The sequence below is a fragment of the Lissotriton helveticus genome, chromosome 8 (assembly GCF_964261635.1).
Source record: "Lissotriton helveticus chromosome 8, aLisHel1.1, whole genome shotgun sequence".
Lineage (NCBI taxonomy): Eukaryota > Metazoa > Chordata > Amphibia > Caudata > Salamandridae > Lissotriton > Lissotriton helveticus.
In genome coordinates this window covers 422,787,667-422,804,532 of record NC_136069.1, presented here as the reverse complement: position 1 = coordinate 422,804,532, position 16,866 = coordinate 422,787,667, and the positions used below count along the sequence as shown (strand labels likewise).

The 16,866-nt window shown below is 46.8% G+C and overlaps 1 protein-coding gene across 1 annotated transcript in view; it reads left to right on the top strand.

Annotated features, from left to right (window-relative positions):
* The window catches only part of VWA8 (von Willebrand factor A domain containing 8), a 1,418,144-nt gene that overhangs the window by 739,491 nt on the left and 661,787 nt on the right, over window positions 1-16,866 (top strand). Inside the window, exon 25 of the mRNA XM_078657276.1 lies at window positions 12,514-12,719. Coding sequence (XP_078513402.1) covers window positions 12,514-12,719 — 206 coding nt within the window. The remainder of the gene's footprint in view (window positions 1-12,513; window positions 12,720-16,866) is intronic.

Here is a 16,866-nt window from a genome sequence, read left to right as displayed (position 1 = left end):
TCCTATTTTGCCCATGGAGGTTTAACTCATTCTGCAGTCTTTACAGCTACAGACTCCTATATTGATCTCTTATCAGCATGTTTTTAAAAGCAGCTCACGCACGTAATCAACTGCCTTGTGAATTTGTCTCCATCGGATGGCTGCAGCTTCTTACCATTAATAAAAAAGGATAAGTCTTCCCATTAGTTTTGAGCAGCTATATATCTTTTACTGATTTGCCATTGTTGACTAAAATATTGACAGTGATCCTAGTTACCCAGATTCAGGAATACCTTGATAATCACAATTTGAATTTAGACTATAATACCCATCAATTAACAGAAAGTACCTGAATAGTTTTTGGGTATGTTTTACCTCTTTGAAGCAATTAGACACATGGGGTGGATTATCTTAGTCTCTTGAATAAGCTACCCATGGTGGCCCAAACAAAAAAATACTTTTTTGAGCCAACCCTGTTCCACTGGTCTGAGAGAGTTTCTTCTGGATGCTAGTTGTCTGATGAGGAATGCCCTCTTTCAGGACCCACAGGGATTGCATCTGTTACCATATTTTTGTACTGTATAATTGATACTCTCATCATACATTCTGTGAAATATCAAAGTAGTTCTGAGGTAGTTGAAGGGAGACCGCTTTAGTAGATCTCAGGATTCAACAGATCCAAGCCACACACTCGCTCATTCTCTGTAAAGGAATCTTCATGGCTGCTGCTGCTGTTGCGGCTGCCATACTGGCTGGGGGAGTGGCTTTACTGGCGGATGCATGCTAGGTGAAGTGTGCGTCATCCTGCCCTACCTCAAACCTGCCCTCCTTTAGCAATTGAGGGTCAGGTGGGACACTGCTGACTCCGACTCTGATGCAGACGGAGGAAAAATGGCCCTTCGCATGATCCCCCTCAGTCAAAAAAAAAAGAGGAGCTCAAATAGGTACTTTCTGCTGGTGGATACAAGAGACCTAGTATGGACACTAAAGGGCATTATGGGCACTAAGGAAAGGAGGTAAAGGGCTCTTCTTGGGCAAATTTTAGTCAAAGTTGGTCTGAATCCTGACAAAGACTTGAATCCTGACAAAGACTCAATAAAGATATGAATGGCGTTCTCTGTTTACCTCCTGTTTCATATGGGGGGATAGAGGAGGAATGTGGGTACCAAAGAGATATTGCTAGTTGGAGAGGGTAAGACTGAAGGGGTACAACTGGAGCTAGATCTGTTTGGCTTGTGAGCCTGTAAGGGCGGATATAGGGACACTATAAGAAGTGGGAGACAGGCGCAATGACGAAGTGATGAACCTTGAGATTGTGCACCTATGGGATTCTACTAAGCCACTGATTGAAAAAATGGTTGGATATCAAGATAACACTTAAGGTTAGCTAATGCCAAAGAATAAAACATTTCCCCCACCCCCAAAAAGGGCCCAGGATTACCACAAAGGAATTGAGCTGGGAAGACATTACCAATCAGAGAGCCTCTGATGAAACGACCAAAGCCATTTCACCTTGAAGGACTGGGGACAATATCAGAGGAGAGGATGAGTAGGGACGCACCAGTGATAGACATGACTAAAGTGCAGCAGCCGGAAATATCCCCGACTTAACTGGAGTCTGCTTCATCATCAGCCCCACCACTTGCTGAGGAGATCTGGCAGGCCTGGGTGAGCAGCTTGACCAGGAGAATGCAGTTGTGCAGGAATATTTGACAGAGGGCACTGATGCTGACCAGACACAAGTCGCTTGCCACGCTGTCAATTTCGGGGAAAGGAACAAAAGGGGGTGGTGCCAGATTGGATCCAGTCTTCAGCAGCAAGATGGTAAGAAGTGATCTGACAAGCCACAATAATGATAATGGAAATAATGCATTGGAACCAATAATGCCCCAGTGGCTAAGGGATTGACGGATCTCAGCTGGAAGGGAGGTATGAATGGAGGTGGGAACCTGGCTGAAAACAGAGGAGCCTCCCCCAGCTCACAGTTGCTAGAATTGCTGTTAAGTAGAAATGTGGGGAGGGATGATAGCCAGTCCAGTCACGATCTCTGCAATGCAAGCAATGTCGATACTGCAGCTCTCCAGCTAGCACCTAGTTCACCTCAAGTACCTGTATTTCACCAACTGTGCCAGGTGTCTCAAGCCTCCGACACAAATCTAGAATCAACTAACAATGTAAAAGATATGGCTAACCCTGCAGAGGCTCTCGCTTATACAGGAGCTAAGCTTCCCAATATTAAAATTGAGCCACTGCTGGCTACTATACTGGTTGTGGGGAGTGGTGGGGCTGGAACTAGGGCACTGAGTGTAGTTAGCACACTTATCTGAAAGAGACACGTTAGTGATAGATTCCTTACCTCAGAATATCCCCAGGCGTCAGACTGGATCCGGAAATTTTTGCGTAGCAGTACCCTTGCGCGTCGGTAGGCGACCTCTGCGGCTCCGTGTCTGTCGTCGGCGTCGTGGGCGCCGTGATGATGTCGTCGGAGTACCTAGACACCGCCTCCGCGTGCTGACGTCAGTTCTTCTTTTTTCCGCGCCAGCAGCGCAGATCCGGAAAAAGTGGTACCTTAGTCTTTTTTGACTAAACTTTTTTGATCTCTTTTGATCACGGTGGCGGTAGGGATGCCAGGTTTTAAGCCCTGTGAGGATTGCGACCGACTGATTTCGGTCACCGACCCTCACCGTCGGTGTCTCCACTGTCTTGGCGTCGACCATGACGACAAGACCTGTTCCGACTGCCGGGCCCTGACTTCGAAAGCTAGGCGGGAGCGGTCCCGCAAGCGACTCGAACTCCGGCAATCGGCCCCGCGCCAGGAACGGTCCCGGTCCGGACGGAGGTCGAGGGACCGTTCGCGCGAGAGGAGCCATCGGAGCTCCGGGAGTCGACCTCACTCCTCAGGGTCGAAGTCGTCAGGTAAGCACAAGAAGTCGAAGAGACGTCATCGTTCTTCCGACGCTCGCGCGACGCGGACGGGGGTTCAGGTGGCACCGCCCTGGGCCGCGCGCGACGCCGGAGGAGATCGAGCGGTTCCTCATGGCCATGAGGTCCCTTACTCCCCCGACGGGCTTCGCGGTGCCTTCGGGCCTAGCGGACCCATCTGGGGGCCCTGGCGGGTCGGGGGCTTCGGCCCTGATGCCGCCGGGTGCTTCGGCCCCAGCGCCGCAGGCCCCCACTGGATCCGGGTCTTCGCCGGTGGACTTGACGACCTCCCCGGCGCCGGTCCATCAGGTGTCACCCCCGGCGCCGTCTTCGGGCGCCGCCGTCCCCGATGCCTCCCTCGATCTGGTTCCGCTTCAGACGCCGTTCGGAGAGTTCACCTTCCATGAACCGGCCCCATCATTTGATCCCCCTGAGTACCAGGAGATGGGTGATGAGGAGAATTGGGAGGGGTCTGAGGACCCTCTGACACGGGAGTGTCAGTCCCAGGAGGACTGGACAGGTGGACTTGGGGATGCCAGTGATCTGGACACTTCGCCAGTCACTGGTTTTGTCTCCCCTCCTACTGTGGCTACGTAGGAGGGGGCTACCTATAGTGTGGTACTGACGCGGGTGGCCAAGGCCTTGGGCCTTGAACTCCCCGTCGCGTCCATGAGGACTAACCTCCTCACTGAGGTCCTTAAACCGCAGTCAAGCTCGGCTGAGCCTCTGCTGCCGTTTAATGAGGCCTTGACTGACGTTCTTGTGGGCACTTGGTCCAGGCCCGCTACAGGTTCGCCTGTAGATAGGAATGTGGCCAGACGCCACCGCTCGGCCCCGGGCGACCCTTGTTTCCTGTCCACCCACCCCACCCCTGAGAGCCTGGTGATCAAGGCCTCCAATTCCCAGACCGCACTCCCGTCGGCTCCGCCTGACAGGGAATCCAAGAGGTATGAGCAATACGGCAAAAAGGTATTCTCCTCCCTGAGTCTGGGACTGCGGTCTTCCAACACCGCATGCCTCTTGGGCCGCTACACCCACTCTCTGTGGAATACGGTCGCAGACATGCTGCCAGAATGCCCGTTGGAGGTACGGGCTAAACTTGGCCAAGCCCTGGTGGAAGGCCGAGATGCGGCACGTTATTCTATCCGGTGTGGCCTGGATACCACCGACTCACTGGGCAGAGCGATGGCAACGACGGTGGTGATTCGCCTGGTTGAGGTCCGCCAACTTCTGGGCTGATGTTCAGAACACACTCATGGACATGCCATTTGATGGCCGTCGCCTTTTTGGCGACAAGGCAGACCATGCGCTTGAGCGCTTTAAGGACTCCAGGGTTATGGCCAAGTCCTTGGGCCTCTCAGCCCCGCGCCAGAAATCGGCTGCCTTTCACTCCTTTCGTGGCCAAGGAAGGGGTGTACCCATACGTGCTGCCAGCGACGCACCGCAGGGTAATACCCAACGCGGTGGCGGCCGTGGAAACTGCTGTGGCGGCGGTCAGGGACAACGGCGAGGTCAGTCCCCACCTTCCCCCGCAGCATCCGCCTCCAAACCCTCCTAGTCTGGGCTTTCAGGCCCATGTGTCGCCAGTGGGGGGCAGGGTTCGCCATCACCTCCTCCACTGGCGCACTGTCACGTTGGACAGGTGGGTGCTGCAAATCGTCCGAAGGGGCTACTCCCTCCCCTTCGAGGCGACTCCTCCAGCCATGCCACCACGAAACCACCGTGTATCGGGGGATCATTTGCGACTTCTGCAGGAGGAAGTTACAGCCCTCTGAGCCAAGGGGGCCACCGAGCGCGTTCCTGGGCCAGAAGTAGGGTGTAGTTGCTACTCCCACTACTTTCTGGTACGCAAGAAGGGCAAAGGGGGCCTACGCCCAATCTTGGACCTCCGGAACGTCAACGGCTTCCTCCGGAAGGAGAAGTTCAAAATGCTGCACTGGCTCAGGTCTTAGCTGCCCTGAACCCCGGAGACTGGATGGTAGTGTTGGACTTGCAGGACACTTATTTCCACATCCCCGTCCTGCCGGCCCACCGGCGCTACCTGCGGTTCACGGTTGGCCACAAGCACTTTCAGTTTAACGTTCTCCCCTTCGGCCTTACCAGCGCCCCACGGGTGTTCACAAAGGTGATGGTGGTGGTCGCAGCTCATCTGCGCCGGTTAGGGATTTCAGTCTTCCCCTACCTCGACGACTGGTTGTTGAAGGCGGGCTCGCCCCAGACAGTCGTCAGCCACCTCCAGACAACGGCAGACCTCCTGCACCAGCTGGGGTTCTCCATCAATGTGCCGAAGTCACACCTGTGCCCCTCTCAGAAGCTCCTCTTCATCGGAGCGGTTCTCGACTCTGCGCAGTTTCGGGTTTATCCACCCGAACAGCGGGTTCGGGATATTCAGGCTCTGATTCCTCTCTTTCAGCCTTTATCACGAATCTCGGTCAGGTTGACGCTGCGCCTTCTGGGGCTGATGGCCTCCTGCATCCTTCTGGTGCATCACGCCCGGTGGCGGATGCGGGCTCTGCAGCGGGACCTGAAGTTTCAGTGGGCCCAGCATCAGGGCAACCTCTCCGACCATGTCCTGATCTCGGAGGGCACTGCGAGACAGCTGCAGTGGTGGCTCACGGACCGCGATTGGGTCAGCGGCAGATCCCTCTACCTTCCCCAACCGGAGCACGTAGTTGTAACGGACGCGTCCCTCCAGGGCTGGGGAGGCCACATGGGAGAGGCGGAGATCAGAGGCCTCTGGTCTGCGGCGGAGTCCCGGCTCCATATCAACCTTTTGGAGCTGGGGGCGATTCATCTAGCACTGAAGGCATTCCTCCCCTCTGTCCGGGGGAGTGTAGTGCAGGTGTTCACGGACAACACCACCGCCATGTGGTACTGCAACAAACAGGGCGGGGTGGGGTCGTGGACCCTTTGCCAGGAGGCTCTGCGCCTCTGGCAGTGGCTGGAACATCAGGGCGTGACCCTGGTGGTTCAACACCTGGCAGGTTCTCTGAACGCCAGGGCGGACGAACTCAGCCGTCGGTGCATGATGGATCACGAATGGCGTCTGAACTCGGACGTGGCGCAAGGCCTCTTTCAGCAGTGGGGAGAGCCTTGGTTAGATCTATTCGCCACCGAAGAGAACGCGCAATGTCATCAGTTCTGCGCGTTGGAATTTCCAAGGCGGCACTCGCTCGGCGACGCTTTTCGTCGCGAGTGGAGTTGCGGTCTGTTGTATGCCTTTCCACCTATACCACTTCTGCCCAGAGTGCTGAAGAAGATCAAGCGCGACCGGGCACAAGTCATCCTTGTGGCTCCGGACTGGGCACGAAGGTACTGGTATGCCGAGCTACTCAATATGTCAGTCGATCCCCCGGTTCGTCTACCTCTTCAGGAGGACCTTCTGTCGCAGCAGCCGGGAACGGTCCTCCACCCGAACCTGTCCAGTCTCCACCTCCATGCTTGGAGATTGAGCGGCGACAGTTGAGGCCATTTGACTTGCCTCCTGAAGTCTGTAATGTCATTCTGTCAGCCAGGCGTCCCTCCACAAAATCGGTATACGCCTGCAGGTGGAACAAATTTGTGGCATGGTGCACAGCAAAGGCTGTGGATCCCCTTTCTGCCCCTCTTTCAGAGGTTCTCCTCTTCCTTCTTTCTCATGCCCAGCAGGGCTCTGCTCTGGGCACTATCAAGGGCTACCTTTCTGCCCTTTCAGCCTTTCTGAGGCTGCCTGATCAACCTTCTTTGTTCAAGTCCCCAATTGTAAATAGGTTTTTGAAGGGCATCACACACACGTTCCCTCCTGTTCCGTTTGTGATGCCTCAGTGGGACTTGAATCTTGTTCTTACATTTCTGATGTGCGCTCCCTTTGAGCCACTTCACAACTGCCCTCTCCGCCTTCTTACTCTGAAGACTGCCTTCCTGGTTGGCATCACCTCTGCGAGGAGAGTGAGTGAGCTCCAGGCTCTTTCATGTACACCCCCTTTCCTTTCTGTCCATCCGGACAAGGTTGTGTTGCGTACTAAGCCATCTTTCCTGCCCAAGGTTGTCACGGCCTTCCATATCGGGCAGTCTATCACCTTGCCCACCTTCTTTCCGCCACCGCACCCCTCTAAAGAGGAAGAGCGGCTCCACCGTCTGGACCCAAAACGTGCGCTTTCAATCTACTTGGATCGCACACGCCAGTTCCGGGTGGATGACCAACTCTTTGTTGGTTACGTGGGCGCTAAGAAGGGGAAAGCTGTGCACAAGCGGACCATCTCTCGGTGGATCATCTTGTGTATCCAGGCATGTTACTCCTTGGCTAAAAAGGGCTCATTCCACCCGGGCCACGGCGACTACAACTGCCCTGGGCCGGGGAGTGCCCTTGCAGGACATTTGCCAGGCGGCTACGTGGGCCTCGCTGCACACGTTTGCAAGACACTACTGTCTGGACAGTCAAGTCCGGAGGGATGGCTTCTTTGGCCGTTCTGTCCTCCAGGACTTTCTGGTGTGATTATTGGTTCGCAGACCCACCACCGGGGTTGGTATTGCTGGGGTATCTATTCTGAGGTAAGGAATCTATCACTAACGAGTCTCTTTCAGATGCACAAGTTACTACTTGTGTAACGATATATCTGTAAGAGACATTAGTTAGTGATAGATTCCTTACCGACCCACCCATCCTCCCCGTTCTGCGCGAACCGATATCTAGTGTTAAGGTCATCCCCTTTCAGGGCCCTAGTTTCAATGGCACCAGTGTTGGTTTTTAACATGGCTCAGCGCTTCTGGCGCGGAAAAGCTGTGTCTAAGAACTGACGTCATCGCGGCGCCCACGATGCCGACGACGGACGCGGAGCCGCAGATGACGCCTACTGACGCGCAAGGGTACTGCTACGCAAAAGTTTCCGGATCCAGTCTGACGCCTGGGGATATTCTGAGGTAAGGAATCTATCACTAGCTAATGTCTCTTACAGATATATCGTTACACAAGTAGTAACTTGTGCGAAGGGTCAAAGGTGCGCAGGACAAACTTGGTTAAGAAGGCACCTGGGTAGCTAAAAGGGGGAGAGATCATGGAATACTTGTGGGAGGGAGAGGGGATAGGCATCAGCTTGTCATTGGAGCTACTGCCTGGGTTAAAAAAGACAGTTTCTGGAATTTGAATATTACTTTTCAAAAAAAGAGGGTGGGCAGTAGGAAGAACCAGGGTATTGGAGGGGGGCCGGCAGGGCAATATGGTGACATGACTCAAATATTAGAGTTCTACGGACGGGTATAAGCTTAGTATTTTCTCTATGAATGTGAATGACCCCAACATCCGAATGAAATGCATGGCCATTTTTAATTGGCTGAAAAATAGAAACCAACTTTTATGTTTCTACAGGAAATATTTATTATCAAGGAAAAAGAGGGCGAGCCACATGGGGGCCATTTCAGCTTCTGTTGCATTCCGCTGCTTTGGCAGCGCACAGAGGGATTGCAGTTTTACCAAGTAGGAGGTTTAGCAGCGAGATTATTAAATCATTAATGGATGAGAAAGGGAGATGAGCGATTGTAGAGGTGCTAATTGAGCATGTGCCAATTACATTCGTTTCTGTATGCGGCTTAGTTATCGATGAGTGGGAGCCTATGTATGATTTGATTCACCATCTTGCCCAATTTTTGAAAAGTATTGTAATTGGGGGTGATTTTAACTGGGCACACATTCTGTAGTTGGATCAGAGGAACCCCAAGGTTGGAAAAAAGGAAAACGGAGAATGGTGTAAGCCATAAATTGGTTAACGGATAAGATGGGTGTTTGTGACCCCTGGTGTAGATCGAACCCCGGCCTGAAACACTATATGGTCTTCTCTGCATAGTTTCAAATGGTTTCAAGGATAGATTTTTATCTTACCTCTGATTCCTTGATAAATGTAGAGGCCTGTGATGACCCTAACTATTTTTCAGAACATACAGTAGCCAGCCTGGTAGTCCTGATGCCCTATATAACTACCCCTATGTATAGATGGTATTTTAATAAAGCCCTACTCTTGAAGGAGGATTTTTTTGGAAGAGATAGGGAACAGAACTCAACTCTTTTTTTTTGTTTTTTGTTTTTGGGAGAACAGAGGTTCCACATCACCAGAAAACCTTTGGAGCTGTATGAATCAACAATGAGGGGTGAGATTATAGTTTATGAAAATGAGTAAGAAAGAGAATGAGAAAATATTAAGTCTCTCATGCGCGCTCCAAAGTGCAGAAAATCGGGCTGCAGCAGATACTGGACGAGCAGCAATAGTTAGCTACAGAAGCATCCAAGAAGGAACTACAGACTTTCTTGTTGGAAAAGGAGATTATAAGCTCCCAGACCTATGGCCACCCTCTATATGAGGAAAGGGGTTAGTGGTCCTGGCTTGGCACATTCACTCTCAAATGGTAAAAAATAATATCACCCAGAGGCGTAACACAGGACCCCGCAGCCCCGTGGTGCGTGGGCCCCGATCTACCGGGGGCCCCCTCAGCACAGTACACAGGCCTGATAGCTCCAGATTAAATCCGGAGCAGTGGCCCCTCCATGTACATTGCAGGGGGGCCTCCTAAACTTTTGTTATGCCACCGATATCACCAATATAGAAGACCCCAGGGCAGGGAAAATAAAAAAGGGATAAAGAAGGAATAGAGTCTATTTTAAGCGCATACATTCGTAAAATCAATAATCATTTGGATGAAGATATTGTAACAGTTTTTAACTTGCCTTAAATTTCCTTATCGGCAATGGAAGCTGCGGGCAATCTGATTCACACTTTAGAAATAGAGGAGGTGGTAGAGGTGATAAGGGAGCTTAGGTGAGTATGGCTACCCCTCTGAATGGTACTCATTAATGATTAAATGCCTAAAGAATCCGCCTTCAAAGCTGTTCAACCAGTTTTTAAAGGGGGTGGGTATTCCCCCTTCAGTTAAGAAAGGAATCTTAATTTGCTTTCCTAAAATGGAAAAGAACCCGAAGCAGGTGCATTCTTACCACCCATCACTTTACTTCATTCATATTATAATCTTTTAATGAAAATCCTTGCTAAGAGAATATCTGAGGTAATAGCGGATCTGGTGACAGTAGATCAAAATGGGATTGTACCTACATGCCAATTATTCTCTAATGCACATTTCCTAACTGAAGCTATGGATTACTATGTTACTCACCAGGTTCCAACAGTAATCTTGTTCATGGTTGCTGAAAAAGCTTTTGATTTGGTGAACTGGAAGGTTTTATTCAGAATCAGGGAAATAATGACATTTCCTGGTCAACTTATTAAGACGATTGCAAGAATATATCAGGGCTCCAAACCACAACTGGCATTAAATAGAAACATCTCAACCCTTATAGATATCTCTCAGGATACAAGGAAAGGGTATCCATTGTCACCTTTATTGTTTGCCGCTTTTATTGTACATCGTGCATGTTTCCTCCGAGGAAGATGGGAAGTTTTCGAGCTCCAGTACCAGATTCTCCTAGACTCAAGCTGTATGTGGATGGTCTGGTATTATATCGTCAATAAGACCCTCCAGCTATTAAGGAAGTTTTTGAACTTTTAGACAATTTTATAACTGTTGCAGCTTATACCAATAACAATGCAAAGACAGAGATGCTGCTTTTCAACACTTACGTGAAGAACCTGCCTTAAGTTCTTCAGAAGTCCTATAGCAACAGCCCCATTAGGTATCTGGTGATTAAGGTTATTGAGGATCTTGACTATCTTTATAATGTGAATTATATCCCCTCAGTAAGGAAGATCAGGGATAAATTAGACATGCGGCAGAAGCTACCAATTTGGAATGTTGGCAGGGTTGCAATGATTAAGATGCATATTTTGCCCTTATTGAATTTTTAATTTATGACCATTCCAGTTTACATAACTTATGTTTTTTCTCAAAACTTAAAGCAAGGATTTCTTAGTTCATATGGAATACGGCCAATCCATGAATACGCCTATCAAAGTTAGATCTTCGCTGGGAAGAAGTAGGGATGGCACTTCCAGATTGGAAAACGTATTCTTTGGCGTTTTTTGGGGCATGCATACTAGAATGCACAAAATTTCCAAGGCATCACGGGTAGATAATTTTCATATGAAATAAATGTTGAAAGAGGTCCCAGCATACCAAACTTTTTTCAAACCCTATCAGATAAACCCCAATCAGGTTAGATACAAAACAATGTAATGTTTTAAGCTGAAGAAAAAACAGATATGGGAATATCCCACAGATTCATGCAGAGCTCTCCTTCTAATCTTTATGCCCCTTAGAGTTACAGCAAACAGTAAGAACATGGGAAAGAGATAGTTTGGGGAGAGTAGGAGACTGGTTCAATTATAATAATGAAATAATTTCTTGGGAAGAAAGGCAGACAATATCTTCCTCAGCCTAGGTCTTCAATATCCTAGAATATCTTCAAATACAAAGTGTACTGAAGAAATTCCTCCCGCTTCCGATAGAGGAATGATGGGAGAGAACAATGGTAATATAAAATCAGAAAAAAAGGCTTGGACAATGGGCAAGATGGCTTCATATTTGTCACAAAAAAAGCTGATAATATGTTTCTTATTGCTCAAGAAAAGTGGAGGAGGAATATTGAAGGGAATGAAGCTTAGGGGGACTCATCAGAAATGTTGGTCTTTAATATCCAGATGTTTAAGGGGGCTAAATTCAAATGAATTCAGATGTGCTCCTCGTGGTTAGTATACTATACCCCTAAGAAATTGCACGAGTGTAATGTAAATATTCTGAATAGCTGTCCTGGATGTAACCTAGTGGGTACGTGGGAACAAATGATTTGGAGCTGTCGAAAATTATTTAGGTTCTGGGAAGAGGTTTTAACACATTTTCAGAAGGTTTTACAAATTTCTCTTGTACCGAATGCTAAATCTATACTTTTAGGAAGCTCGAAGATTCTGGGTATAAAACATGTGAGTTTGGTGGTATATAGTAATCTTAATAGCTGGAAATCATGGGACCTGGCTGAATTTCAAATATGGTTGAATATGTTGCTTATGTTTTATAACAAAGAATATTTATATGCCAAGAGGGTGGAGAGGGGTAAAAAGTTTTCTAAAGTTTGGAAATATTTTATTCACTATATGGAATGCACATTTGGAGGGAGAACTGAGAGCACTGAAAAGCAGCACTTTTTTAGAATTTGTGTGAAAAATGTGTGGATTGTGTTTTAGATAGATGAATTTAAGATAATGCACTCTTTCCAGGACTTTATGTAGTTTTCCAGTGTACCCTCTAAAATCCAGCCCGGTATGTTTCCTTGCTTGGAGATTATGATCCTACCCACACCATTAGCTGTAATGTCATTCCCACCTCCTCTTTCTGAGAATATTAGGGGAATTTCCTACTTATTGATGTTTGCTCATATAACATTGTTGGCATGTTTGGAGGAGAGCAGAGGCCCCACATGTGTCAAGGATGCTCTCACATAAATGCTTTGTGTTGTATTCTGTTGTTTTAGAGTAGAATTTAAATAGCGCTATGTGGATATTTGTATTGAATGCCAGGAGTTAGTTGCACAAAATATGCTTAATTACATACTGATGCCCGATAGATCCATCATAACAGGAAGGGCAATTTTTGAATAATCAGTTACAATTGTTTCTGTGTTTATTGTAATATTTGCAGGTGACATTTTCAGTTGCCATGCGGTGGATAATCCAGTGCCCCAATCAGAGCTTGCTATGCTCAGGCAGTATGGACCCAATGTCCCTGAGCCCGTCTTGCAGAAATTAGTAGCTGCTTTTGGTGAGCTGAGGAGCATGGCTGACCAAGGCATCATCACATACCCGTACTCCACCAGAGAAGTAGTGAATATCGTGAAGCACTTGCAGGTAATGTTTGTTATGTAAGACAACGCTACAATAGAGCACATGCCATTCTTCGTGTTGAGCTGTGACATCTTTGTGCTTAACAACATTGCCCTTGACAATCTCAATGAGCAACGGTCGAGCATTCAAGACCTCTTGTATATACGTATATATGTATATACTTTGTTGGCTCTGGAGATCAGCCCTAGGATTTGTCTGCTTCCTCTTAGAGACTTTTTTCTGTTCAACTGCCTCCATTGAACTGTATTGATTGAAAATGACCAGTCGAGGTCAGTAAAATACCAGAATTGCTTTCTGATTGTTCAACTACCTGTATTTAACTGTCTTGATAGAAAACGACCAATAGAGTTCAGTAAAATACCAGAATTGCTTTCTGCTGAGGGACTTTTTTTTTCTTTCTTGCAACTGCCTCTATTTGGCTTTCTTGATAGAAAACGACCAGCAGAAGTCAGTAAAATACCAGAATCACTTTAGCATTCTCTAGATTCCAGTCCATAGAAATTGTCTTCCATGAGCCCCTGTAGACAATAATATTTTTCAAATCTTGTATTTTCAGTGATATGACCACCGAAGGTCCTGATTTTATATTAAAAACAGAGCTTTGGACTATACCATTTCCCGCTGAAAGGGAATATTTCTCTCCATGTGTTCCCATACCTGGATTGTCACGCAGTTTGGTGCTTACTTCTCCTCAATGTTAATGAACAGTAGATGTTTCAGCACCCAGGCTAATGTGCTGCATGGCTAAATACATATAAGGTCCCAAAGGCGAGACCGATTGCATTGCAAATGCTTGTTTTTAGATTTGCTTTTAATGCTGTCTGAGGTATTCAGATGCCAGAGCATAATATGGGCTGCAATTTGAGAAGTGGGATTGCATGATGTGAGATTGGTTTAGCTGCCATCTTTAAGCAACAGGATAGAATTTGTGCTTCTGCACCGTGGTTTTCATACAGCATCTGCTGTTTCAATTATTTTATTGCCCTTCATTTTTTTTTTTTTAAACAGATTTTATTCGTCAAAATAACACCTATAAAGCAGATCTCTGAACCCCAGAGACAACTGCCGCATACAAGATACAGATTTTAGACTTTGACAATTTTACATTAGTAAAGACAGGAGACAAGGCAATACAAATTAAATCAAATCTTGCAACCAACCAACTACCCCACCGCCCTCCCCACCCCCCCCCCAGCGCACCGTCTCCTATTTCCCTTAATTTTATGTCATTCCTTATTATTGTATTTAAAATTGTATTTTTAAAGCCCTTACTCAGGGGCTTAGCATGGTCATTAAGATATTGGGTGGGGGTAAGCCTTCGATTTCGCAACAATCACGGTGGTTAAAGTAAATACATATGAAAAGCAAGACAGGAGGAGGTGCTTACCGAGCAGTAGAAAGGGAGAAGAGTGCGGATTATAAGGGGTACCTGCAATTCAATTTTTAGCAAAATACGCATTTTTTAAGCCCTTTAAAACAGAAAAAGAGTGTGTGGGTTTTTGTTTGTGTGTGTGTATCTAAAAATCCCAAGTGAAATCCGTCAAACACCTCACCATACATGACTTAAAGCACCTGTACCCAACTCTTTACTACAGAATACATTAGTTAGGTGGTGTAAAACCCCAAACACCCTCTCGGAAGCTGCGTCCCAGCCCCTACTACTCCTAATGAGGTGGTGAATTGTTTGTGGCTAGTAGAACGCTACTTCGAAATCAAGGTTAGAGGAAATGAAGTAGAAGATTAGTAATATGCACTTCATTTTCCTTGTAGGATTAGTTGTTTTAAGTTTGTGCTCTCAACATCTCCTGTGTTTACTCTAGTGTTTTGAATAGGGCTAGATTATTGAATTGGAGTGGTGAGCAGAACCAGTTATTTAGATAAGTAGGTAGATAGAGAGGAGTTTTGAACAATGTATGGAAGTCCATTGTAGTCTGTATATATATTTAGACATGCACATAAACACATCTATATATATATATGTATATATATATATATATATATATATATATACATATATATATATATATACATATATATATATATACACACACACATATACATGCATACATTTGCACTTCATATAGTAATTTATAAAAGCATAAATCTCTCTATATGTCATATATATATATATATCTATATATATAAAACCGCATATGTTTAATGGAAGTAAGGGCGGAGTTGCAGGAAAGAAGCCCAACAGCAAATTAAAGTCCCCACCTCGACGTGTTGCGTGCTCAAGAGCACGTGCTCTAAGTAATATATATATATATATATATATATATATATATATATATGTTCACAAGAAGAGTACGCCGAACACCCAGAAGTAGTTCATTTAATTTATTCTTTGCAGGAGGCTGAGAGTCTGTTAGTATGCCACTACGCGTTTCCAACTTCCGTTTCATCAGGTGGCAATGATTCTCTGTCTACCTTGGTTCCGCCGTGCCTTGAGTCTGGTGCTAGGCATGTTGGGATTAGTAGTCCCTGTTGCAAGACGTGTGGAGTTACGTTGAGTACAATGTCATTAAAGCTGAGTGCTTATTGATTCCACAAAAGTCTTGTCCATTATTCCGGCTTCATGATGTTTGTTTCTTTCATTTCAGAATACTTCTGCGCCCTTTTGTTGTTTTCATTCCTCGGGCCACATCGGTGTCTTTTTCTCAACGGACATAATCCTCACCTCTTTGACACCAGATGAGGTAGTCCTTCACCTTGAGCTTCGTTCTGTGGGATTGAAGGTGGAACCCTCCGGTTACCTATGTCTTCAAACGCTTGATGCATTCCGCAAGAGATTCGTATCTCCCCGCCTGCTTCATAGGTGTAGAAAAGCTCCGGGCGCTGCCTGTACACATTTAGTTATTCACGAACGGTCATTGAGGCGCGCACGCTGCTGGTTCGGCTTTCAGGGGAACGACCACACCCCTGTAGACATATGTTCACAAGAAGAGTACGCCGAACACCCAGAAGTAGTACATTTAATTTATTCTTTGCAGGAGGCTGAGAGTCTGTTAGTATGCCACTACGCGTTTCCAACTTCCGTTTCATCAGGTGGCAATGATTCTCTGTCTACCTTGGTTCCGCCGTGCCTTGAGTCTGGTGCTAGGCATGTTGGGATTAGTAGTCCCTGTTGCAAGACGTGTGGAGTTACGTTGAGTACAATGTCATTAAAGCTGAGTGCTTATTGATTCCACAAAAGTCTTGTCCATTATTCCGGCTTCATGATGTTTGTTTCTTTCATTTCATTCCCAAAACGTGTTTTTCCCATGCAATTTTCCATAGGGCGGTTGGCCTCACTTTTAGCCCGAACGGCTGAATGGATTTACACCAAACTTGGCAAAATTGTAGGGACTGGTAGCCCGATGTGCCTTTGCTATGTCTCAAGATATAGGCTCCAGTGGTTTTTACGAAAATTAACTTTGAAAAATATATATTGGGCTACATTGGGCTATATATATGTTGGAGCCCAAATGTAGCCCAATGTAGCCCAATGTAGCCCAATGTAGCCCAAAGATGGCCACCAGAGACAAAAAAAAACAAATGTAGCCCAAATATCAGCCAGATGTAGCCCAACTATAGCCCAATGACAGAATGTCCCAGAGTGTTCTAAAGAACAACTAGAGTGCTAACAGTCCTACTTATTACAAAGGTATGGCACACCTGAAGCCATCTTGATTGGAATAAAGTGGTAACTCTTAAAACATTTAATTTAAAAAGGAACAAAATGAGGGGGTTCATTTTGCCATAGAAAGTATGATTAGCGAATATATGACGAAATCCCGCATACCATCAGTCCGCAAAAAAAATCCTGCATGTACTATTAGGCCGCAAATTAAAATAACGAAAACTTTTAGAACGAATATGCCTTTAGCATACACTAAACAACTAAACTACCCTAAACCCTAAAACACTACCCCCAGCATGACCCTACACTACACAAACAATACAACACTACCCTAAACCCTAAAACACTACCCCCAGCATGACCCTACACTACACAAACACTACAACACTACCCTAAACCCTAAAACACTACCCCCAGCATGACCCTACACTATGCAAACACTACAACACTACCCAAAACCCTAAAACACTACACCCCAGCATGACCCTACACTACGCAAACACTACAACACTACCCTAAACCCTAAAA